This window comes from Pan paniscus, chromosome 12 (assembly GCF_029289425.2).
Source record: "Pan paniscus chromosome 12, NHGRI_mPanPan1-v2.0_pri, whole genome shotgun sequence".
In the NCBI taxonomy this organism is placed as follows: Eukaryota; Metazoa; Chordata; class Mammalia; order Primates; family Hominidae; genus Pan; species Pan paniscus.
In genome coordinates, this window is record NC_073261.2 from 25,184,467 (window position 1) to 25,211,407 (window position 26,941).

Genomic DNA, 26,941 nt, shown 5'->3' on the forward strand with positions numbered 1-26,941 from the left:
TCACCAAGATGAACAACATTTGGAATGAGTGATGAGTGGCTGAGATGATGCTGCTCCTCAAAATACAGTGTTCCACTGTGGAAGTGAAAAATGGCATCAGAACCTGCATCCTAGTCTTCTGTATGAGAATGTGGAAATGTGAATTTATACCTGTCAATGTGCAATCCATTAGAAAATTCTTAGACTACAATGAAGTTACTTTAGGCCTCTTTTGAAAAAATGACACATTAAAATTATCTGGGAGTTTTAAAATGCATTTTGAAGTTGCATGGTTGTTACGTTTGTTATGCCTATAAATATATAAATATTTTATATTTTAATATCACTTTAATCAAAAAATGTGTAAAGCTTCAACACTTTTAATCAGCTTGGGTCTCTATCTCTGATAATTTCTAACAGCTTACCACTCACTAGTGAGATGAGCTGCTTCATATTTGAGATAGTAATCAAAGTGCATATTCTACTTATTCACAGGATTGCTTTGAGTCTCAAATAAGATAATGTATGTAAAAGCAATGGGATTCCAAAAAATCAACATCATCCAAACTGTGCAAATAGACAACCGTAGTGGCAGTGTTCTCCTGAAGGTCATAGAATTTGAAAATCTAAACCTTTTGTAGAACAATTGCTTGAACTTCTAAAGAAAAAAATACCTGTGCATTTTGTTGTTATCATCTCATACAGAATAATAAAAAGCGAGCTGAGTACACACTTCTTTTTCCTATTATTGTATGAAGGTTTGTTTGGTAAGAAATTAGCTGCTTTGATCTCAGGAGAGGAATTCCTTTTTGCTTGACGTCCTACAGATTTCTGATGAGATCAAATAAAGGCAATTTAAATACTAAATATGTATTAAATATCAACTTTAAAAAATCTCTCCCACCCCAGTTAACTAACTGCTTGGGGTGTATGAGGAAAAAAAAATTATCTCATACCTATAAGGCTCTCTCACTAATCTTAAATTCATTTCTAAAGAAATAATTGACTTAACCGGCAGGCCCCCACTCCAAATAAAACTGGTTTAAAGATTGCCTTGAGATCAGAAATTAAGGCAAATACTTATGACTGATGCAATGTAATACAAAAATTCAAAATATGCTTTGCCACCTGGCAGACTGATTCTCATTTAGATAAGCACCCATACCTTCCGAAACCAAGGGCTCACATAAGTGAAATGGTCTAAACTGCATTAATCAGCATTCATCCTTCAGTGAGCAGGTCAAAGGCAAGGAGCCCAGGTGAGGTGCACCTCTCATAGACTTGCATAGCTCTCTATTCTTTATGATTATGTTTGTGTGGCCTTTTTTGTTAACGTCATGACCCTACCAGAGTATGGTGTCCATGAGGGCAAGGCCTGTGTCTGCTTCAAGGTGCCTGGCACATAGGAGGTGTCTTAACAGACAGGATTAGATCAAAGGTGTCAAATGCAAGGGGGTTGCAAAAAACTCAGTAACTAAGGTAAGTCAGATTTAAATGCAATATTTATAGAAATAAAGGTCAATGCAAAAAATTACTGATGAATATAATATCAACATTTTAAATAATAGAGGATCAATATGCCTGATGTTTCCTTTGCCTGGGGCTCCACCGTGATGCAGCAGAGCACTGCCAGTATATATTTGTCAACACTTTTCCATTTTAATATCAGAAGTTTCCTTAAAGCCATGTGATGAGCAGCATCAAAACAAATCAACAACCCCTCCACCACCCTCAAAGAAAAATCACTAAGAAATAAGGCAGAAAGCTTTGTATTATACTGAGATATCCTCAGGGATTATCTCAGTATAATACAAAGCTTTCTGCCTTATTTCTTAGTGACTTTTAGTTAGGATTCTTCTCAGCCCATGTAAGAAATGCAAGGGTGTTTCTGATTTATTAGCAGGCAAGGGATGAAGGTGTTATCTCAGAAATAACACTCAGGCAATAGAGACAAATTTATTGCTACCTATTCTTAGCTCTTCTTCCAACTTCCTTTTTAAATGTGAAGACATAATTGAAGCATATGATCAAGTGTTTTTACCTGCTGAAGACAACAGGATGGAGGGGGCCCATGTTCTTTATCCTAAATATATGTTGTGATTAATTTTCCCAATAAATCATTTGTTGGAGAAAAACTGGGCATCTTTAGGAAATTAATGAATTCTTTTGACATTGAAGGGGCTCTCATTAAAGGTCAGAGTTAAAACAGCTTTAAGAAGTATTTAGCCAGCTCTTGGGACAAGTGGCTACCAGAGGCTCTACCACGTTGCATAGGAAATCATCTTGTAATGATGGGTTTATATTCCAGTATCACCCCTCCCTATGTCCTGCTTCCACAACTCCCTGTTCCCCAGGAATCCAGGCAACTCCCTGCTTCTACTCCAAGCTGGTCTCACATAGACTCAAGACAAATTTCACAATCTCATGTAGACCTTCGCCTTAGACGCAATTACAAACACAACTTTCTCTTTACATAGACCACCAATGACCCCACCTCTTGCTATCATCACTCCTTCCCAAATCCAAGTTATCATCTCAGAAAGTTAACTCATCTCTCATGTAAAAGAGGAAGAGAAATGGCTTATGGGAAGAAACACAATGGTAGGAAGGACAGAATCACATGCACGGGGGTCATGTCAGGAGGAAAATGAGACAGTCTTGTAAAATATGCTGCAATTCTACACATTCGCTTGCCCTTCCCTCCCAAAGAAAGATGTCATACAACTCTAAGGAAGCAACATTTGCTAGAAAGTAATTTTCAGAAACTAGGTGAAATATGTGAGCTTGGGCCAAGCCATAAAAATTCCAAGACTTAGATTACATATTTTAAAAATAATTTCTTCTTTATATTTCTGCCTCTTTACTCCTCGTATACCTTTAAATGAGGCAATGAGTCAGTGTCCCTTGGAATTCTGACAGTGAAAGTTTAGAACAAAGAACAGATATGACTCACTGATGGGGTATGGAGAAAGCTGTAGAGCTCAGTATCCCAGTCTCCACCATCTCGATGGCTTGCTTCATTTCCAGCTTCTTGTACAAAGAAACAATGCTTGATTTGGGTAGGTTCTTTCTGATGAGGATTTTCCGTAAGTATCTATGATCAAACTTCTTAAACCTAAAAATGAAAACCGACATTTTGGAAATCTTGAACGTCTGTATGTGTTACGTTAAGTATGCATTTCTCTTGAAACAAACTACTTACTACTTAACTTTATTCTGAAGAAACATCAGGACAGTGCCTGGAATTCATAGCATTTGAACACATTTTTTAAAAAAATTCATAGTATTTATGCATTTTTTAAAATAAAAAAAAAAGAATGGCCTACTGGCCTGAATACATTGAAAATCAGCTAAACAAAAGGAAGGGACAAGCTGCAATCAGGGCAAAAAGTGTGCATAAGTGAGGCGCGGGGGAGGCCCAGCGCAGCTCAGCTCCAATTGTAAGAGAAGAAATGAGGGGGCTGAAGCTTTTGAACAAGTGTTCCATTCTAATAGCGCATAACAGTGGCAGCTGCACTTACAGTAATACTGGCCTATTCAACCAGAACCCAATAACTTTAAATGGCCCGGTAGTTACAGTAGTTTTGCCCCATTATGCTGCAGATCATTTTGAATCCTACCAATTAAGGGGAAGAAAAAAACCCTACGTATGTCCCAATAGCCTGAATGATGGAGATTCTGAATAGGCGAGACTGATGGCCGCTGACTATTGTAAGGAACCTCTGGCCAGCCCATTCGACTGAGCTGCGCTATGCATATGGTGCCTTCAGAGTCAGCCATTTGTTTGGAGTTGGAATTTTCAACACTTTCAATCATTTTACATTCAAAGAGTAGTTTGCCCGCCTGCTTTATTTTCCAGAGGGGCACATAGCTTTCCGGGCTGCTGGTTTATTATCTGGCAATTGGTTTCCTGGTCTGTGAGGTGCACAAGCTCTGTCAGCTAAGCCCCTCCAGGGTTAGGGGCTGGCTTCTTGAGCTTTGCTGTCCGAGCTCGGCTCAGACCAGGCCTCCTCTTATTCCAACTGGGTCGATCTTCTGTCTTCTAGTTTTCTGCCCTCATGAGAAGCCACGGTTCCTGTGTATTCTCAGCCCACGGTAATCACCTCCCCAACCATAACACCCTCCCTGACTTTCTTCTCACTGAGCTCGCCTTGACCTTGTCCTGTTCAACTCCAGAGGCTGCCCTCATTCTTCCCATACTGGATGCTTTGTGTCTCCTGACGTGCTGGGTCCTCCCTCTGCGCCCTCCACACCCTGACTCGCTCCTGTTTCGCTGCCAGCCTCTCTGACCACTTCTTCTCAATCTCCTTCCGCACTTTCTTTTCCTTGCCTGCGCCACGAGAGCGAGAGCTTCTCAGAGCCCCATCCTCAGTGAGCTTCCAGCTACTCACTGACAACTCTAGCCGCAACCTCCCTCCTGAACTGGAAACTAAGTCCAGTAAAACAATACATTCTGAAAGGTGAGATGTGGTGAAGAAGAGGGATTTGGGCATTTTAAAAAAGAATTACTATATTTGAGAATCTTAAAGATCTTCCACCATGGCCTCCCCAACAATGGAGGAATCCCTTGCCAGGATTCCTAAGGAGGCACTAAGCTCCCTTTCTAAACTCCTTTTCTAAGCTGGCCATTCCGTGGTAGAGCTGATCTTATCATTGAGAACCTTGTCCTTGTTTTTAACTTAAATATTACTTTTCTAATTTCTACCCACTAGCTGTACTAGTTCTCTCTGAAACAACCTACACCAAGTCAACTGCGTCTTCCACCTGACAATTCTTCATTTTCCAGGCTTAGCATGCCCTGGACTTTCAACCGCTTCCTGTAGGGGACGGCTCAGGAACACTTTATCTTCCTGGTCTCCATTCCCTGAATTCTCTCTGGTTTTATGCCCAGCTTCCAATGGAACCTTTAGAAGTTTGTCAGGGAGTGAAACCCTCAGCCTCCTTTGTCAGGGAGTGAAACCCTCAGCCTCCTTACTTGTCTCTCACTTGGTAGTGACTCCAGTGCCCACACACATCTTCGATTCCAGCCTTTAAGTGATCCATCAGCTGCCAAACAAACACAAGAAAATGATTGCTGGAGAAACGCGAACTCTGAAAGACACACAGGACAACTAAGACACTTTAAAAAACAAAGGAAGCTTTAATTTTCTGGAGCCTATCTGACTTTCTATCACTGTGTTCATGTAATAAAATATTTGATGCCTTTCATAGTAATTTCATAGTAATTTCAACTTTGGTTTAAAGACTCTGTAGATAAGTTTCTTCATAATTCACATAATACGTAATGAAAACAGGGCACCTGGCATTTGCTTTGGATAATACTGTTCTAGAATGATCTAGGAAATTTCTCATTACTGAAATCATTCGGAGGATAATTAATAATAATAAAATATATCATATTTAAGATATTATTAAATAATTGTAATAACTTACTTTTAATTTCATTGCAGAAGAAAAGAACACACTGTTATCCAATCATATAATTTCTGAAAATATAATTCTGTTAATATTCTACTATAACATAGAATAACAAAGTATCTCTCATTTTAATATGCTCGTTTGATCTGGGTGATTACATTTGACCACTTAAGCAAATTATATTGCATTTGTTTTATCCAAAATTGTTTATGGAAATTTAGGAGAAAGTGCAATCTTCAAAATAATTATGAAATTAGTCTCCAAATATTTTAAATTTGAAATTATTGAAGTCTATACTGGCTTCTGAATTTTGTTTTGAAAAACAGATTGAAATATTAAATCAATTATTAAATAATTAATTCACTACCTTCTACCAAAAATTATAACTTTTTTGAGGAAAAGAAAAATAAATGAGAGAAGAGTGAAATATCCAAGTTCCATGGACTTAGGTGGATTATGCAATATGTCGAAATAATAAATCATAGGAGATAAAGATAGATGTTAAGTTGTTACATGTTTTAAAACAGTCACTACTTATCCTTACTGTTAATTATTTTCAAATGGCCTTGAAAATTTTTCATTAGGATTTCCTGGAATTTAAATAACCAAATTTCCTAGGTCACTTTGACCATGAACTTTAGGGTAGATTTTGGAAGACTTCATCATTCATCAGTTTCTCTAGTATTAAAATGGTGAATTCTCAGGGATAGAGGAAACCTAAAATTTTTCAGGTTCAACTATCTCCTCAAAGCTTGAATCTCATGTACAGCAACTATGCCACATGTTCCCAATCACTGGTTAGACACATCCACTTCAGCTTCGGGTGTGCCAATCAGGAAATGATTGTCAGAATGCTCTTTCATTAACTGAGTTGAAGTCCCCACCTACAACCCTTCAGACATTAGTTCTCATTTCTATTCCTTGGAGCTGTACACAGTGGTATCCCTTCAATGTTGTGCTGAACTTAAACAAGCAAGTAGAAACCATGCCCAATGTCATATTCATCTTTGTCTGACTGGGATGTTTTCACTAAAATCTGCCACTCGGACACGTTTGCAAAAGAAGTAATACCCTTTGCCCCTCCTATATTCAAAAAGGGCAGAGGATCCCATATTTCATTGGAACAGTGATTTTAGAAACAAACAGGACAATTTTGAATGTTAGTCACTGTGATAGTATTTTGAGGTATCAATTTAGACAGGCAAGTCCCCGTTTATTCAATCAAACAGTACTCTAGATGTTGCTGTAAATGTATTTTATAGATCTGATTAAAGTCCATAATCAGTTGTCTTAAGGGAGATGACCCCAGATAATCTGGGTGGGACTGATTCAGTTGAAATGTCTTAAGAACAGGCCTGAGGCTTCCCTGATGAAGAAAAAATCCTACTTGTAGACAGCAGCTTTGGCTCATGCCTGAGGGTTCCAGCCTGCTCTTCTGGATGGCCTGTCCCCTGGATTTTGGGCTTTCCTAGCCAGCCCTAACACTAGTGAAAAACAATTCCTTACAACAAATCTCTTCCTATATCTATATCTATATCTATATCTGTATCTGTATCTGTATCTGTATCCGTATCCGTATCCGTATCCATATCCATATCTATATCTATATCTATATCTATATCTATATCTATATCTATCTATATCTATATCCATCCATCCTACTGGCTCTGCTTCTCTGTTGAACCCTGATGGAAACACCACCAGCTTGGACAAAAAAGGAGGACAAAATGAAAGAAAGGTGTCGGACCCTCACAATTCTATAAGCAAGAAATAGACTGATAAAATTACTCAGCTGCAAATTTATGCTACCTTTATAAAAAAAAAAAGGAAGTATGATTCAGAAGGTGAAGTTGAGAACCCAGAGGGTGGAACAAAGAGTTGCAAGAGATTAGGGGATTCCCAGCCCTTGGAACCAAATAGAGCTTGCCCAGGAAACATTGAAGTTTGCTTAGTATCGATGACTCCTTTTTTTCTTCCATTATCTCCATAGTTTTTTGAAAGGCAACAGTTATAACTGTTATTCAATGAGTGTCCTACCATATATTTTAAGAGCAGATAACTTGTTTCCTGAGTTTGCAAATTCATAGATGAAGAGAAACTGAGCCTCAGAATAGATTATACCCAGAGCCTCACTGAGCCCTGCTCTAGATGATGGAGATATTGAGATTTGGGATTTTTGAACTGATAAGATTCAGATGATATTTTGGATTTTGAATTGATGATGCAGTGTATTGAGACTTTTGGGGTGTTGGGATAGAAGGAAGATATTTTGCATGTGGAACAGATATGAATCTTTGGGAGACAGAGGGCAGACTGTGGTAGGGAGAACAATGACCTTGCAAAGATATCCATGTCTTAATCCCCAGAACTTGTGAATATGGTAGTTTAGTTTAAAGGAGGATTAAGTGGCAGATGGACTTAAGGTTGCTAATCAGCTGATCTTAAGCTGGAGACAGTCTCCTGAACTATCCACGTGGCTGCAATGGGATCATAAAGCTCCTTCAGTGTGGAAGAGGGAGGCAGAAGGATCATTGTTGGAGGGACGCAGCCTTTGCGGGCTCTGAAGATGGAAGGGGCCATGGGACAAGGAACACAGGCAGCCTCTGGAAGCTGTGGGAGGTGAGGAAATAGATTCTCCCCAGGGCCTCCAGAAAGGAGCACAGCCCTGCAACAACTGGATTTTGAACTTCCGACCTCCAGAACTATAAGACAATAGATCTGCATTGTTTTAAGCACTAAGTTTGTGGCAATTTCCTACAGCAGCCATAGGAAACTTATACAGTCACTCTTGGTAGAGTGGGGGAGGAAAGATGAAGTCTAGTGACGTATGCACACGTCTCATGGTGACAAAGGGGAAATGTCTTATTAATGTATTAATTGTGACTATGAGATAACTTACACGAATATGAAGCTCTTCATTGATGGATTCTTTTTTATTGGTTTTTTTAACATCCAGGTACCTGACCAGAGGGCCAACTGTGATTCCCTAGATCAGAAATAACAAAACAAAGGGTTTTGTTGTAATGAAGACTGTCACTAGAGAGAGCAAATTTATTAACAAAACTATTAGAATGTCCAATCTATATGTTTTTGTACTAGCTATTACAGAATAAATGCTGCAATGTTCATTTCAGTTTTCCATTCCTTTAAGTACTGCAATAAAAATAGATATACTGCCTGTATTTTAATATAGGAATTCGGTTTCACCCATTAAAATAAACTTTCATTAGTTCATTAAGAGCTAACTCCCAAACTAAAACAAAAACTTGTGCTACCTAGTACTAATTGGAATCTCATTTTCAGAAATATGGAGTGACTATTAGTCACCTGTTACTCAGGAATCTTTTGATAAATATGCTGTATTGATTAAAAGGCAATACATTTTAGAAGTTAAAGGATGGTCACAAACATGATCTAGAAATCTCCAGAAATTTAGTTTGGGTATTGAGCACAGATCTGAAGATCAGATAAAATGCCTTTATTTGTATGTTACTAATTTACTACATTGTCCTGAAATAACCTATTTATTTTAAATATAAGGGAAATCTACTTACCTGAATAAATACAGTAAAGTATATAACTACTAGAGTAGCAGTGACAAACATTTTCTTCCTAGGAAAAAGAGACAGAGGAAGCAAAAATGCAAGTGAAAAACTTCCAGCTCCTCGAACACCACTGTAGAAAATGATGCACTGGTCCTTGATGGAGAAGGGGAAAGTCCGAAACTGGTTACTGATATAGAAGAGAGCAAATACACCTAGAAAGGGGGAAATATGTATTAGAGCAGAGGATCATGAACGAGCAGAGATACAGAGCTAGTGAACTGAGGTTGTGTGCGTGTGCTCTGCAAACAACGCAGCCTAATTCCATCATACACCCATGATTGTCTATCCCAGGTAGAGTATCTTTTATGGCTTCTCACTTTGTTAGCTGTGAGACAGTAGCACTTCAGGTGGGAATCTTCGCTGCAGTTTATTGGCACGTGTTGTGTGTATGTGCCTGCATTTATGTGTTTAAATTAATAAAATCTTGATTTTGTTAATGTAAGGCATATATTTTCTAATCTATATTCATAATTTTTGTCCTGCCTTTCAAAACTAGTCAAAGCAAGGATATTGTTGAGTGGGTGGGGGGGATAAATGCATTCTTATCATCTCATATTCTCATTGGGTATCCAAAGGAGGTCTGTAATTTAAAAATGAGAGGGGTCCTCTTAGAGACCGTGGTCTCTACAATCAAATCCCTTATTGTTGGCTTGTCCCTCTTGAGGTTCAATGCAAGCAAGGAAGGAAGTTGGCAAGGGTTGGGGGGTGAGTGGGCGCTTCTTACTGTCAGTGAGCTTCTCAAACAGAAGGTTTAGGGTGGAAGAGCTTGCTTGAAACATAGAGGAGTTTTCTACCACATTGGTTTTCATCCCCAAGCGGCTCACATAACCTAGGTACCACCAATGCAGTGGTGCCTGCTAGGAAAGGTCCTCACTAAAGCTCTGATGAATCAAAGAAGAGTTTCACTTCGTAGAATAAAACTCTCCACATCCTCATGTGCGTCTCGTCATACAGACTTGCCAGCAAGCATTCTTTGATAATAGGCACATGGATAGTGCAAAAGATAAGTGAATTTACTTTTTAAAATATTGTTGTGTTTGTCCTGGTTCCTCTCCATGCCAGTCATGTGACCTTGAGCGAGGTTCTTAACCATTTCCTGTCCTCAGACTCCTCATCTGCTTGATGGGGTAGCCATAGCTTTTCTCTCAGAATGTGAATGTAAGGGTTAAATAAATTTAACATCCATAAATAACATAAGATGCAGCCTTTTATGTAGCAAGCCTTCACGAGTGTGAACTACTATTAGTTGTGATGAGTCAGGGTGGGAAGAGAACAGGCTATGAGCGGGAGAACCAGATTCCAACACCTGGCTCTGTCAATTGCTGTGATGTGGCCAATTTTGTCACTGTTTTGGTGGTTTTTCCATCAGTTTCCTCAATTGTAAGAGTATGGGGTTGAGCTGGATCATGAAGGATTAACAATGTTGAGGTTCCTGCAATATAAATCCTCTCCTAGGTAGTTTCTTTTCTTGTTGGCTGGGCTAAAGCTCTGTAATTTTACTTCTCTTGGCATTAGCTCTACTCCCCTATAGATTCCCGGAGTCCCAGAGTATTAGAACTGAAAGGGAACTAAGAAATTTGTTCAAATCCATCATTCTGTGATTGAGGGAGACGATTTTGAGCAGTTACATGTCTGTCCAAGATCAAACAGCTAGTTTGTGATAAGGCCAGTGATAATGATTTAAGATAATAAACTTGTATCACAGCTTCCTCTATTCTCCCCTAAGGAGCCCAACAAACATATATATTCAGAGTTACTTATAGATATTTTAATATTTCTGTATTCTTGTTAATCTCCTCTAGAGCCTAAAACCCATCCTAAATGAATTTGAATTTAATATGTTCAAGATAGGTTATCAGCCATTTCGCCTAATTTCTCTTTGAGTAATTGGCTTGAAAATATTGGTCAAAGTCATTTAACATAACGCTTCAAATATTAGTCAAGTCACTTAAAAATAGACTTGCTTTTAATCAAAAGGCAACACATATATTGTAGTTCAGTGCTTAATGTTCTTTTCTAGCTCCTGAAACATAAATGTACAAGATAAATCATCAGCCACTAGTTCTCATTTTAAAAGATTAGTTACATTTTACAGGTGTGATGCCAGTTACACTCTAAAGTTGTTCTTACTAATTAATACGAAGCTCTTTTAAAAATATTCACTTTCTGATTTGTTTGTTTGCTATATATCACACATTCATGCACTCAACCCTCAAATGAAACCACCTATACTATTTAGGGGGATGTTTTCTATCAGTATTTGTCTTCCATAGAATACAATTTGTGAGATCTCACTTATCCTATAGTGAAAGTGTAAATAAATGCCCACAGTTTATAATCCATATCTGATTTAAGGTGCAAGAGGATACAAATCTGCAAAGAAGTGAAGAGCAAGGGATATGTTGGTCTTAGGAACCAAAAACATTGGTGCAACTCCAAATAAAAAGTAACAAACATGTATTTTTCCATTGACTGAATTATATTTAAATAGGTAGATGTGAAACTTCTTTCTTCAATTAAAAAAAAGTACTCCTTGCCCCAGCCTTGCTTCAGTGCAGAACCTTATCAACCACTAATTACTTTGAGCTGACTGAGGGAACAAACAGAAAAGATTCCTGCTCACGACCAGGTTCCTAGTCTACCCTAACCAGTAAAACCAGTTAGCATCTACTCAGTCCTCCAGTTTTAACATTGCAAAAGGGAATAAGAGAACTGAAAATGCAGCAGGACTGGAGACTCTGGAGCCCTGCCGTCTCTTACTGATGGCTCTCCAGATTTGGCAGAAGGCCAGGGTGAAGCAGATGAAGGCCCAGTTCCACTCGTGATTCTTGCCCACAGTGGACACACCCATGAAGATGAAGATCAAGGTCTCGCTGACGCTGCTCAGCATCTTCATGAAGTACTTGATGGTCGTGTATGATGTCTGGGACACGTTTTCTTCCACGTACTTTTTCATTGTTACTGCACAGGCTGTGATTCTATAAAAGGAGCAGAGTCTCAGAGAAAATCCATGAGGTTTTCCCCCTCCACAAAACGCCCTCCCCACAGGCAATGCCACAGATGCATGAAGCCCGTGTTGATGCAGGAATATCTCCCTTATTCCCTTCTGTGGCTGCAGATTTTCCGCAGATTTTCTTTCTCCCTCTTTTCCCTCCCTAAGAGATCTTTACAAGGTAAAGGTGAATGTGGTGGGAAGGTGGGCGTGGCACGGTGAAATAAAAGGACACGTAATTCGCATGGGCACACCCAATGCAGAATGCTTCCCTCTTGCCCTCTTCACGAAGAGTTTGTCAGTCCCAACTCACACTCTCTGCGTTACTCTGCCTTAAACCAAAATAACAGAATAATTCTTCAAGGTTCTCATTTCCTCCAATCCAGCCATAAATGATCAAAACTTCTAAGACAATGCAAGGTTCTTTTTTATTGGCTTTATTTCAAATATTTCTGTTCTAGAGCCATTAAGCAAGTATGGGAAAGAGAAAGAAACTTGCCTTGTCTTAGAAGTTTTGATCATTTTCCAGGTGGGAAAGTGACAGATGCCTAGAGTTTACACTATCACATTTAATTGAAAGAGGTATTTCTCTACAATAAAATTAAATGTATCTGCCTGAATAGCTGGAAAGAAAGATAATGCCATACAGAAAACAACATCATCAGATATAATAAGCCAAGCTGAGAAGCCTCATTCAAAGATAAACATCTCAAGGATACAAGGACATAAGGATAAGCATTTCAAAAATATTTTCATTAGAGCAAGGAAATGTAGATTTCTAGTCTTATCCCATCTGCCTAGTTTCATCCCACACTGAAGAGCCATGGCTGCGTGATGTGGTTTGAGGGGCACAGCAGAAGGCAGAGCCCAGGAATGTCAGTCCCTCGTGCATGCCTCTCTTCAACTTTAAAATTAACTTTTCCACTTTGGGAGGCCAAGGCGGGCAGATCACGAGGTCAGGAGATCGAGACCATCCTGGCTAACACGGTGAAACCCCGTCACTACTAAAAATACAAAAAATTAGCCGGGCGTGGTGGCGGGCACCTGTAGTCCCAGCTACTCAGGAGGCTGAGGCAGGAGAATGGCGTGAACCCGGGAGGCAGAGCTTGCAGTGAGCCGAGATCGTGCCACTGCACTCCAGCCTGGGCGACAGAGCGAGACTCTGTCTCAAAACAAAACAAAACAAAAAAAACACTTTTCAAGGAAAAAAACACACTACTGAGATGAGCACTTAACCTTGAAGTTTCCCCGGATCTTCTCTGTACCAGCTTTCCTGAGCCTTCTAAATTGACGTGATAATTGCTATGCTTTCCTCCTCAGGCAAATCACAAGAAGAAGATGAAGGCAGACATTGGAAAGAACGTTGGTTTGACAAAGAACCCGAATCAGGTTTTATAAAAGTTTAGAAGATCCTAAATCTGCAACATGTTGGAGGGTTAGCGTCATTGGTTATGTCTTTCCCAGATGCCTGGTTCATGTGATGTGGTTCTAAACTTTCTTTCTATTACTATGTGACTTGATCCTTGGTTTGTACTCACGCCAGGATGCCGGAGAGATAGAGGGTTTCAGCAGCTAAGTAAGACAAATAGCTGAACATGAAGACGATGAGTGGCTCAATTGCAGAGATATTCTGAGTGAAACGTGTGATAAATGCAGAAATAAATCCAAAAACGATGCCAAACAATACCCCTCCAAGCCCCACAACGATGAATCGGGCACATCCAGCCAAAATGTCAACAGTTTCTATGTCTTCAAATTTATGCATCTTTGTAAAGGCAATTAACATATTGTATAAGACCTAGGCAAAAAAGAGAGTAAACAAATATGAATTATGAATAGAAACTAGGAACACTTTGCATGCACATTCTCAGCTTTGTGTCTAGTTAAGTAATACACAAAAATAAATTACACAACAAAAAATACTAAGATGACTGCCTTTTAACTGTATTCCCAATAATTTAGATGTACACGGTTTCACTGAATAAAAAGTGTAATACTCACAACTTCCAATCACTGAGCACCTACTACGTGCCTGTCTCTTTGCAAAGCTTTCAGTGGCAGTTAATTTATTGCCTCTAGACTCCAAATGAACCCTTCCATTTGTGTTCTATAATAGACAATGGAATTCCTTTAAGCAATTTTTCCTTAAAGTGAGCACCTAGTTAAGCTCTGTCCGTAGAGGGCCTAGAAAGGACATTCAGGTGCAGGCAGAAGGGCCTTCCTGCAGTTTTTCTGGGGCCTGTGGGGAGAGTCAGCCACGTGGGTGTGAGGAACTCCAGCGGATCCTGCCTGAGCCACAGGCCCTGAAAGTGATCCCTCTGCAACCCTGCGGCTTTGGCCTGGTGATAACCTGTCTGCAAAAAGCCCCAGCATGACCCACGTGCCACATGTCTGTGGCCCAGGGCTCCACCCGAGCAGCCCACGCTCTGAGAGCCTTCTCCCCGTCCTCCCATGCAGCCTGCTCCTCTGAAGATTCTCTGCCATCTCCCAAGTGCAGGCTCCCACTGCAGCCCTGGCACAGGGATTGCTGACTGATGTCTGGCCTTGCCTGCCTTCCGGAGGGTGGTCGATTGTTTGCCCACCAACTCCAGACCAACTCCAGTCTGGATAAAGCAGCCAACTTCTCTGCTACCCAGTGGCCAGTCCACACCTTCTCCAGTAAAAGGTGAACCCCTCCCAAGCGTGTCCTTCCTTGGGGGCCCTCCCTCAGCCCTAGGGTACATAGAGAGTTTCCTTATATCTTAATATCTTATAGTTATGCCTTTATTATAGTTAATACATTTTATAATGCATTCACATTTTTTATTTAACCTATCATGTGGTGTATCTTACCTGATTGCACCTAGACCGTTATACCCTCCATACACATCATTTCATCGAATCCCCCAAACGACTCTAGCCTATGTGACACACACTCTGAATTTTCATGTTATTTCCCTATTTATTTCAACATTTATTTTGAAGCTGCAGGGATCTACTTATCACTATTTCATGCCACTCCATAGCCCAGAACTATGATCTAGCTCCTGAAAAGCAGCAGCAGGTGTACAGGTAATGAGACATAGAGAAGAGCTGAATGAAGATCTCTGCAGAAAATGAAGACCTTTGGGAATATCAGCCCCTGAAGAGTCCTGCGAAATCACAGTGCTTGCCTCTTAGCATCTATCTACACCAGGAAAAATGCAAAAAATCAGAGCAGAGGACGGAAGCTAAAACTCAATGAAATCGTGGCCGTGATGGTATTCTGCGTGCTGCAGAAGCATAGATGGACTGTGTGGACCTTCTAGAACTGATGATGCCCCCTCACCTTCACAGTTGGCTCTCATTGCCCCTCTGGCTGTGGCCCCTCATGCTGCACCCTGCCAGGCTCACCCAGGCCTTCTGCTTGACTCTGATCTCTCCAAGATGGGAATCATCTTCCTTATGGAGACACTTAGTGTCTCCACTGAGTGACAATCAGTGTCACCACTGATCTTGGGTGTGGCCTGACAGCCCTTGGGTTCTGGGTTTGGCTTCATCCTCAGGACTCAAAAGAACCACACACTGCTTTGTGTGCACACCAACCCCTTGCTGTGGTCTGCAGCCTGCAGGAAGCCATTCCTCCCCCAGCCCCTTTCCTAGCTAGTTCTGGCCCCTCCAGGTCCTCTGTAAGCCCGACCTCTGCTGATTCCCTATAACATCACCTTCATTATAAAAGATTGTTGTTTTTGGCTGGGCGTGGTGGCTCATGCCTGTAATCCCAGCCCTTTGGGAGGCCGAGGTGGGTGGGTCACCTAAGGTCAGAAGTTCGAGACCAGCCTTGCCAACGTGGTGAAACCCCATCTCTACTAAAAATTCAAAAAATTAGGCTCATGCCTGTAATCCTAGCACTTTTGGAGGCCGAGGTGGGCAGATTGCCTGAGCTCAGGAGTTCGAGACCAGCCAGGGCAACGTGGTGAAACCGTATCTCTACTAAAATACAAAAAATTAGCCAGCCATGGTGGCATGTGCTTGTAGTCCCAGCTACTTAGGAGACTGAGGCAGGAGAATTGCTTGAACCCAGGAAGTGGAGGTTGCAGTAAGCTGAGACCACACCACTGTACTCCAGCCTGGGTGACAGAGCGAGACTCCATCTCTTGAAAAAAAAAAATTAGCCAGGCATGGTGGCGCATGCCTGTAATCCCAGCTACTCGGGAGACTGAGGCAGGAGAATCACTTGAACCCGGGAGGCAGAGGTTGCCGTGAGCTGAGATTGCACCATTGCACTCCAACCTGGGTGACAAGAGCGAAATTCTATCTTACTAAAAAAAAAAAAAAAAAAGATTGTTGCTTTTCCACAGAGAGGTTGGCAGTAAATGATTGCTCATGTGCAAAGTTGTCCCTAAGCTGCTGTCCTGTTTTCTTCATAATCATGAACAGTCAGAGTGCATTGATGACAAAGGCCTTCTCCTTGCTCTCCCTTCTAAAGAATGCCTCACGTTTGTTTGAGGGAAGCTGTCCTCTAGGGACAGATAGAAGCAAAAGCAGCAGGAGGTTATGGGATGGACATATTTATGCTGCAGTCACCATGTAACTGTACACTTTTTGTTACTCCCTTATGTGCAGATATCAAACATCATACAGAGTGGCCCTGGGCTTGGGAATGTGAGCTGGCAGTGAGGGGCATGTCTTGAAGTAGCTCAGGTGTCATCAGTCCTCATCTAGGAAGTTTCATTGACAATACACTTTGTTGACGGGGGAGGCCACACGAGGAGTTTGCACAGTGGCCCTCTGCTAATGAGATTTTTGTCCACAAGCACCTCTACCATAAGGCTCTGTCACCTTGACTCCTATATGACTCTCCTAGGGATGCTGTGACAAAGTACCACAAGCTAGGTGGCTCAAATTAACACAAATGTATCCTCTCACTGTTGTGGAGACTGAGTCTGGACTCGAGATGTCGGCAGTGCTATGCGCCCCTTGAAGGCGTTAGGGGAGGGCCCTTCCTTGCCTCTTATGAGCTTCTTCTGGTGACTGCCGGCAGTCCTCACCGTTCCTAGGTTTGTGAGTGCATCATTCCAGTCCCTGCCTGCGTCTTCACCTGGTCTTCTCTGTGTGTCTCCTCTGTGTCATATCACCTTCTTATAAGGACATCAGGCTTTGGATTAGGGCCCACCATAGTCCAGTGCGAGCTCGCCTTCAATAAGGATAACTGTAAAGACACTGTTTCCAATTAGGATCCTATCCTGCAGTTCCAGGTGAGCATGGATTTTTGAGGGGACACTATTTCACCCAGTACAGCTTTTATAAACAAAATGACCATACTGTGAAATTAACTTGTATTACAGACTAGAAGTTTTCGTTATAAATCTCTCAGAGCACAAATAATTTTATTTTGAATTTTACAAGGTCTTAAACTCTGGCTTATTCCCCAAATGGTTCAATCATGTTTCTTAAGAGAGCCTAGGATGCAGGTTTTGAGTGTACGAATTAGTGCTCACTGTTCAACGTAATAAGTAACCAGCAGCCAATAAGCATGTTTAGATAAGGGAATGTGGGCAGAAGGTTATAATAGGCTTGCCTTCTTCCCTCAAAGATAAGTTTCTAGTGTATTTTCTGGGAGGAGAGGAAGCTGGGGAAGATGAAGAAGAATCAGAAAGCTTGGTGCCAATGGGTCCAAGCAAGTACACACACAACATACAGACACATGCAATAGACACACACAACAGACACACAAGCAACAGACACATGCAACAGACACACAGACACACACACATACCATGAACATTGTGAATTTCTCGTATTAGGAAAAGAATTACTTAAAAAGAGAAAGACTTGCAGAAATCTTAAACTGAATTTGGTTAAGAATATACATGAAAAAGTGTAGAAATTGTCCAGAAACAAAAGAGCAAAGGGAAACCCCCACAAATGTCCCACAATCCCTCCTAGAGAAAACTACTACAGATATGTATTTTCTAATTCTATCTATCTGTCTATCTATCTATCTATCCATCTATATATCATCTATCCATCTGCTGTCTATCATCCATCTCTCTATCTGGGGCCATCAGAGCCCCTCAGATCTCTAACTGCGGGGATGCCCATCTGCCATTCTCAGCTAAGGCCTGAGCTTGGCAGGGACACTGAGATAGGCCCCTTCCTGGAAGGCAAAGGACTCCTTGGATATGTGTTTTAGCCTGTGGGTTCCTGATGAGCTTAATAAACTCTCTAAGAAGTGCAGCAAAGACAGTCCCATCCAGCTTCTGTCCTTCCCTCTCTCCTTCCCCTGGAATCACTCTGCACTGCGACCTGAGGGCTCTCCCATCCCCCTGGGCTTCTTCCCCATTTTCCCTCACAGGAGTTTCTTTAGTAAAACTCTTGTACATTTAATGCACTCTGAGCGTCTGATCCATGAAGGACCTGGACAACATCTATTGGTCTGTTTGTGTATCAATCACACCTTACAAAACTGCTAAAATCCTGGTCTATTTTATTTAAACAAACTGAAGCCATGCTTTAAGAAAACCTGGGCTGAGTATTTGAAAAAAAATGTGACGTATGATTTTGAATGAATCCAAAAGAATCTCAGTGGTTGTGTCTTGACTCGGTGAGTTTGTTTGTCCAATTTCACTTTCTGCCACATATGGGTCTTAGAAGGCCTGAGTATTGCACTGTTGGAGTTGAGCTCACACTGAAAGGAGTGAAGCCACAGTGAGGAGTCACACACTCCCCACAATCCCAGAAAAGGAAAGTCTGAATGAGGTTAAGTGGAACCTGTTTATTTGACTCTCAAATCCAAAGGAAACTCAGAGAATATGACCGAGACTCAAAGATTTGAATATTGTTGCCACAAACTAAAACTCTTTTACATAGCTTGTTAGATTATTAGTAGCTACCCAGACTGTCCCAATGGCCTGGGAAAAAGTCAACTGGGCCAGCCTTGTCTCTGGACACCAGTGTGCCCTGCCAGGAAGATGCCATGGCAGTTTCAGAAGCTAAAGTAGTACATATAATTAAGAAGACTGCATTTACAATCACAATCCTTACTACTGCACGAAAAACAGTTCTTACCTTTCAAATTACCAGGCTCTGGGTAACATTATAGTTGCAAAAGATTTTCTTTGGGTTCATTTCAAGTCACAATAATGTGTGTGTGTCTTTTATACACTGAAGGGAAAAGCTCAGCCAATGCTAAATCTCAAATATGTCCACAGCCCCATGGAGAACAAGGTTAGATTTTTCCTCTTCACTCATTGTCTCAGCAAACGGTCCTTTTGTGTTACCTTTAACAGATTCTCCAAGCCTTCCAACATTATAATAATTGTGATCCTTTAGCTGATGCCACCGTAAAAGTTTGCAAAGCCCTTTTAACACACAGAGACTCACACAATGACTAAAAACATTAGTCCTTTGACCAGGGCTCAGCAGAGGTGAAGAGTCAATTCCAAATGTGCTGACATTTTTTTTCTTGTTAACTTTATTGAGGAAAGACTTACATATGATAAACTGCATCTAAAATGAATGAATTCTGGGCATTGTAGATAATCATAAAGCCATCGCCATAGTCAAGATATAGAACAATCCCAAGAACCCTGAAAGGTTCCTCATTCATTTGAAGTCCATCCTTCTCTCCGACCCTGGCCCCAGGAAATCTCTAATTTATTATTGTCACAATAGATTAATTTGCATTTTATATAGTTTGAATAATAAATTATGAACTCTCTTTTTCTGGCTTATTTAACTCAGCATGATGTTTTTGAGTTACCCAAGTTGTTGCAGGTATTAGCGGTCCCTTCCTTTTCATACCTGAGTAGTATTCCACTATCTGGTTATGGCATATTTTCTTCATTTATTTACCTATTTACCTGTTAATGAATATTTGTCCACTCCCAACTCCCCAGTTTTTGGCTGTTTGAATGTTGCTGCTGTGAACATTCATGTACAAGCCTTTTTTGTAGACCTATGTTGTCATTTCTCTTGCGTATATACCTAGGAGTACAATGGCTAGGTAGTATGGTAGACACGTGAAAGTTTTAAGAAAGTGCCAAATTGTTTTTCAAAGTCATCATATCAGGCCAGGCATGGTGGCTTATGCCTGTAGTCCCAGCACTTTGGGAGGCCGAGGCAGATGGATCACTTGAGGCCAGGAGTTCAAGACCAGTCTGGCTTACGTGGTGAAACCCTGTCTCTACTAAAAATACAAAAATTAGCTGGGTGTGATGGCATGTGCCTGTAATTCCAGCTACTCAGGAGGCTGAGACATGACAATCCCTTGAATCTGGGAGATGGAGATTGCAGTGAGCAGGTGAGCAGAGATATGCCACTGCACTCCAGCCTGGGCAACACAGCGAGACTCTCTCTCAAAAATAGAATAAAAACAAAACAAAGTCATCATATCATTTTACATACCCACCTGTGGAGCCTGAAGCAACCTCATCTTGGATGCTAATCCACCATGATGATTTCTGATTAATCCCAGTTCTGGGAATGCCTCTAAGATTTCTGTTTTATCTACTGTTCTTTTTGTAAAAGCACGTACTATAAATTGTGCCCTTGATTTACAGTAAGTGAAGTAAGTACAGTAAGCTCAAACAACTTTGCCCATAAATTCTGCCCATAGACAGATTTATACAACATTCTTGCCTTTCCCTACAATTGTCCTACACATTCCTTCTCTATGGTATATAAGCCCTGGGTCTAGGAGCTAATGGCACAGTGCTCCACCATATTATCTCATCACTGCTGAAGACAAAAGCATAGCTTCTGTTCCTAAGTCTCTGCTAAATGTTTATTTCTAAAAACTAGGTATATCCCTCCCTTTTTTCTGCCTCTCAGCTTCCTTGGACTTTCAGGGTAGATTTGGACAAACCCTATCTACTGCAGAACACCACCAGAAATGTATGAGATTCCCAGTTGCTCCATATCCTTGTCAACACTTGATATTGTCAGTTTTTTAAATTCTAGTCATTTGAATGGATGGGTGGCATTTCACTGTGATTTAATTTGCATTTCCCTGATTACTATGTTGCGCATATTTTCATGTGCTTACTGGCCATGAATATATCATCTTTTATGGTGTATCTGTTCAAATCTTTTTCTTATTTTTAATTGAGCTGTTTATAGCCTTATTGAGAACTAAAATTATTTAAAATTATTTCCATATCTCTATGTCTTTTGTGAAATGCATGTATAGTGAATGTTTTCTTTCATATGTAGCTTGCTTTTTTGATTGTGCATTTTGAAGAGCATTTTTTTCTTTTGATAAAATCCAATTCATTGCTTTTTCTTTTTTGTGTGTGTTTTAATTTGTGCTTTTCCTGTCTTTTGACTACTCCAAGGTCAAAAAGCCTTTGTTTCTATAGTCATAAAGATTTTACTTCCATGTTTTCTTCCAGGAGATTTATAATTATACCTTTTCCATTTCATCTATGATACATGTTGTGTTAATTTTTAAATATGGCTTGAGGTTAGGGGTGATTTTCATGTTTTCCACATGGATACCAGAGTTTTTCAGTACCATTTGTTGAACAGACTTTGCCTTCCATTGAATTGCCTTAGTTCTTTTGCCAAAAATTAATTGGCCATGTATATGTAAGTCTATTTCTAAACTCTCCAGTCTCTTTCATAGTCTATATCTCTATTCTTTAATTAATATTGTCATTTGTGTAGAATTATTATAATTATCATGGCATTATAGTAAGTCATCAAATAAGTCTTTCAGCTTTGTTCTTTAGTTTTAGACATTGCTTCATGTAGTCTAGGTCATTCACATTTCCAAACAGATTTTTAGAATCAGCTTTGTCAGTTTCTACTAAAATGTTTTCTGGGATTTTGATGGGCTTTTATTGAATCTATAGATCAAATAGGAGAAAACTGATACCTTAAAAATGTTTACTCTTCCATTAATGAATATGACATTATTTAGGTCTTCTAATTCCTGCCAGCAATGTTCTATAATATTCAATGAAAGGATCTAGCATATCTTTGTTAAATTCACTTCGAAGTATTTCTGTTTTGGGAGTACTTTTTAATGTTATTTAAAAGATACTTTTAAATGTTATTTAAAAGATATCTAAAATGTTATTTTCTTTCTTGAACCATGAAACATCTAGAAGTTTGTTTTTTAATTTCCAAATATTAAGACTTTCCTAGATATTTTAAATATATTTTTAATTCTGTTGTGTAAAAACAATATACTCTGTATGGTAACAAGGCTTCTAAAGTTATTGAGGCTTCTTTAGTTGTCAAATGTATGGCCATTTTTATTAAGCATACCATAAGCAGTTGAAAATAATGTTGAGTTTGCGGTAGTTGGGCCTAATATTCTATGAATAGGAATTAGGGCAAGGTGGTTGATAATAGTCAGATTCTCCATGCCTTGCTAATATTTTACTTAATTTTAGTATCATTTCCTAAGAGAAAGGTATTAGAATCTCCTACTAAAATTATAGAATTGTCATTTTCTGCCTTTCAATTTGTCAATTTTTAATTCATGTATTTTGTTGCACTAATATTAGGTGGATATACATGTACAATTTTTAGGTATTCTTGATTAGTCAGCTTTTTTATCATTATGATAGATCCTTCTTTATCTTTGTAATACTTTCTATCTTTATGTCTTTTAACTGATATTAACGTAGCCAAATCAACATTCTTATGCTTATTGTTTGCTTGGTTTATCTTTTTGCATCCATTTACTTTCACCTTATTTATGCCTTTATAATTAAATTGCATTTCTTATAAATAGAATATATTTGAGCCCTGCTTTATAATCAGTTCTGTTAATCTCTGGCTTTTAATTGGAGCGTTTAGTCCATTAACAGTTAATGTAATATTATTATGGTTAGTTTTAGATCTACCATATTACTATATATTTTTTTATTTTCCCTTCCTTCACTCCTGGTTTATTGTCTCTTCCTGCATTCATTTTTATTTATTGAATACTTGTTAGAATTCTATTTTAATTTTATCTATTGACCAGATTTTTTGCATCATGTTTAGTCGTGCTCTACAGTAACATCCTTAACTTTTTACAGTATACTTTTGGCTAACATTATACCAGTTCATATAAAATAAAGAAACCTTATAGCCATGTCAGTTCATTAAATGTACTGATTTTTAACTGTCCTTAAGAACCAAAGTAAGAAGGCTCTTTGTAGTCATAATATTAAATCTTATGGATTCATTTGACACTGATAGCTGAGGTCCTAATCGTAATTAATTGCCTTTTTTGTGACCACCAACCCTCCTAGTCATGATAGCTATGGTCCCCACCATGCACATGGATCCCTGTAAGGGTAAATTCTATGACATAGCATCTGAGGAAGGGTTAGTCTTGTTTGACTACATTACTTTTAACAGGGGACTTTCTACTCAGGGGTGAGAGTAGACAGACCCTCAAGAAGTCTATCTATAGACTGGGGTCTGGGAAGTAGTCTGAGGTGAAACCCTCTGCCCAGCTTGCAGTTATGGTAACTGTTTTTTCTGTCACAAACATAATTGATTTGGAATGGATGACTAGATAAATACAATGAGATAGATTAAGGGACAATGAGGGACCATGAACAACTATGAGTTGTGGGACAGAAAAACTGAAAAATAGAAACTAAATGTAGGGAAAGGATAATTGAGTGGATGATATGGAAGCTAACTGGAGTGGTGATATGGTTTGGCTGTGTCCCCACCCAAATCTCTTCTTGAATTGTAGTTCCCATAATCCCTATGTGTTAGGGGAGTGACATGGTGGGAGGTAATTGAATCATGGGGATGGTTACCTCCATGCTGTCTTCATGATAGTGAGTGAGTTCTCACAAGATCTGATGGTTTTATAAAGGGCAGTTTCCCTGTACATGCTCTCTTGCCTGCCACCATGTAAGACATGACTTTGTTCCTCCTTTGCCTTCTGCCATAATTGTGAGGCCTCCCCAGTCATGTGGAACTGTGAGTCAATTAAACCTCTTTCCCTTTATAAATTACCCAGTCTTGGATATTTCTTCATAGCAGCATGAAAATGGACTAATGCAGTAAATTGGTACAGGTAGAGTGGGGTACTACTATAAGGATACCCAAAAATGTGAAAGTGACTTTGGAACTGGGTAACAGGCAGAGTTTGGAACAATTTGAAGAGCTCAGAAGACAAGAAAGATTGGAACTTCCAAGAGACTTGGAAGGCTCAGAAGACAGGAAGGTGTGTGAAAGTTTGAAACTTCCTAGAGACTTGTTGAATGGCTTTGGCCAAAATGCTGATAGTGATATGGACAACAAAGTCCAGTCTGAGGTGGTCTCAGATGGAGATGAACAACTTATTGGGAACTGGAATAAAGGTAATACTTTTTATGTTTTAGCAAAGAGACTGGCAGCATTTTGCCCCTGCTTTAGAAATCTGTGGAACTTTGAACTTGAGAGAGATGATTTACAGTACCTGGCAGAAGAAATTTCTAATAGGCAAAGCATCCAAGAGGAAGCAGAGCATACACGTTTGGAAAATTTGCAGCCTGACTATGAGCTAAAAAAGAAAAAAACATTTTCTGGGGAGAAATTCAAGCCTGCAGCAGAAATTTGCACAAGTAATGAGGAGCTGAATGTTAATCACCAAGACAATAGGGAAAATGTCTCCAGGGTCTCCAGGACATATCAGAGACCTTCACAGCAGTCCCTTCCATCACCTGGCTGGAGGCCTAGGAGGGAAAAAATGGTTTCCTGGACTGAAGCCAGGGCCCCCCTGCCCTATGCAGCCTTAGGACATGGTGCGGTGTGTCTCAGCTGCTTCAGCTCCAGCTGTGGCTAAAAGGGGCCAAAATACTGCTCAGGTCATTGCTTCAGAGGGTGTAAGCTCCAAGCTTTGGCAGCTTACACATGGTGTTGGGCCTGTGGGTGCACAGAAGTCAAGAATTGAGGTTTGGGAACCTCTGCCTAGATTTCATAGAATGTATGGTAATGCCTGGATGTCCAGGCTGAAGTTTTCTGCAGGGGCAGGGCCCTTATGGAGAACTTCAGCTAGGACAGTACAGAAGGAAAATGTGGAGTTGGGGCCCCCACACAGACTCCCCATTTGGGCGCTGCCTAGTGGGGCTGTGAGAAGAAGGCCACAGGCCTCCAGACCCCAGAATGGCAGATCCACTGACAGCTTGTACCTTGAAAAGCCACAGACCCTCAACACCAGCCCATGAAAGCAGCTGGGGTGGTGGTTGAGGTGGGGGCTGTACCCTGCAAAGCCACAGGGGCAGAGCTGCCCAAGACCATGGGAACCTATTTGCATCAGCATGACCTGGATGTGAGACATGGAATCAAAGGAGATCATTTTGGAGCTTTAAGATTTGACTGCCCTTCTGGATTTTGGACTTGCACGGGGCCTGTAGCCCCTTCATTTTGGCCAATTTCTCCCATTTGGAACAGGTGTATTTACCCAATGCCTTTACCCCCACTGTATCTAGGAAGGAACTAACTTGCTTTTGATTTTACAGGGTCATAGGTGGGAGGGACTTGCCTTGTCTGAGATGAGACTTTGGACTGTGGACTTCTGAGTTAATGCTGAAATGAGTTAAGACTTTGGGGGAACTATTGGGAAGGCATGATTGGTTGTGAAATGTGAGGACATGAGATTTGGGAGGGGACAGCAGTAAAACAATATGATTTGGCTGTGTTCCCACCCAAATCTCATCTTGAATTGTAGCTCGCATAATCCCTACTTGTCATGGGAGGGACCCAGTGGGAGGTAATTGAATCATAGGGTGAGTTTTTCTCATGCTGTTTTCATGATAATGAATAAGTCTTATGAGATCTGGTGGTTTTATAAATGGCAGTTCCCCTGTACACGCTCTCTTGCCTGCTACCATGTAAAACGTGGCTTTGCTCCTCCTTTGCCTTCCACCATGATTGTGAAGCCTCCCCAACTATGTGGTGCTTGAGTCCGTGAAACCTCTTTTTCTTTATAAATTACCCAGTCTCGGGTATTTCTTCATTAACGTGAAAAAAAAAAAAAAAGCATTAGTACAAATGGGAAGAGAAATTAAAAAATTCAATTGAAAAAGCAGCAGAGTGTGAGCAAGCGACCAAATGCATCCCTGATGAGGCTCTGAAATGACAATGTAGTAGCTATTAGTACTGCTTATCCAATATTTCTTTCCCTTCTAGGAATCTTGTAGGATTGCACTTCTAGTCTCTTTGAGGTTGATTGTCACCATTTGATTATGCCTGGCCAACTTTTGAGTTTGAGAGTTTTTGTTTGTTTTTTTCTCAAGAAAGAATTACAAGAGAGAGTTTCAAATAGAAGAGATATATGTCATTTCCAGAATGGGGCATTTGCTTGCTGAGGTGAGACCCTCCAGAAATCTCTCTTTCCTCCAGCACAGTGACCAGCAATGTTCAATATGGTAACTGCTCTATAAGCTAAAGACCTTGAGTAACCATTATGAAGGGAGAGACCTGTTGGCTAGCAAAAGGCAAGTAGTACAAGTAAGAAATAAGCCTTTGTTGTTTTTGGCTATTTAGGTTTGGAGAGATGCTTATTACACAGCATAATCAAGTTCATCCTGATGGTAAAAGATCTATGAACTTTTGCTTCTGAAGTTCCTAAAAGCAGCTTGGTTCTAGATGAACCTTTGTGACACCTCATCATAAAGCACTTATTATTCCTGGGTTCCTGAGGGGTCAGCTATGGGTTGAATCATGCCCCCCTCTCCAAATTTATATGTTGAGGTTTAACTGCCAGTACCTGATAATGTGACTGCATATAGAGACAGCATCTTTCAAGAGGTCATTAAGTTAAAATGAGATGATAAGGGTGGGGCCTTAATCCAATATGATTGGTGTCCTTATAAGAAAATGAAGAGATACTAGGGAGGGTCACAGAGAAGAAAGGCCACATAAGGACAAAGCAAGAAGGTAGCTGCCTGCAAGTCAAGAAATGAGGCCTCAACAGAAACCAACCCTGCCCACATCTTGTTCTTGGACTTCCAACCTCCATAATATGAAAGAATAAAAGTCTTTC

At 40.2% G+C, this 26,941-nt stretch overlaps 1 protein-coding gene across 1 annotated transcript in view; it reads right to left on the reverse strand.

Moving 5' to 3' along the window:
* Positions 1-26,941, reverse strand: part of SLC9A4 (solute carrier family 9 member A4) — a 63,112-nt gene that overhangs the window by 18,984 nt on the left and 17,187 nt on the right. The window contains exons 3-8 of the mRNA XM_003804450.5: positions 13,533-13,792; positions 11,763-11,980; positions 8,952-9,154; positions 8,297-8,383; positions 4,955-5,025; positions 2,933-3,094 (exon numbers count right to left, since the gene is read on the reverse strand). Coding sequence (XP_003804498.1) covers positions 2,933-3,094; positions 4,955-5,025; positions 8,297-8,383; positions 8,952-9,154; positions 11,763-11,980; positions 13,533-13,792 — 1,001 coding nt within the window. The remainder of the gene's footprint in view (positions 1-2,932; positions 3,095-4,954; positions 5,026-8,296; positions 8,384-8,951; positions 9,155-11,762; positions 11,981-13,532; positions 13,793-26,941) is intronic.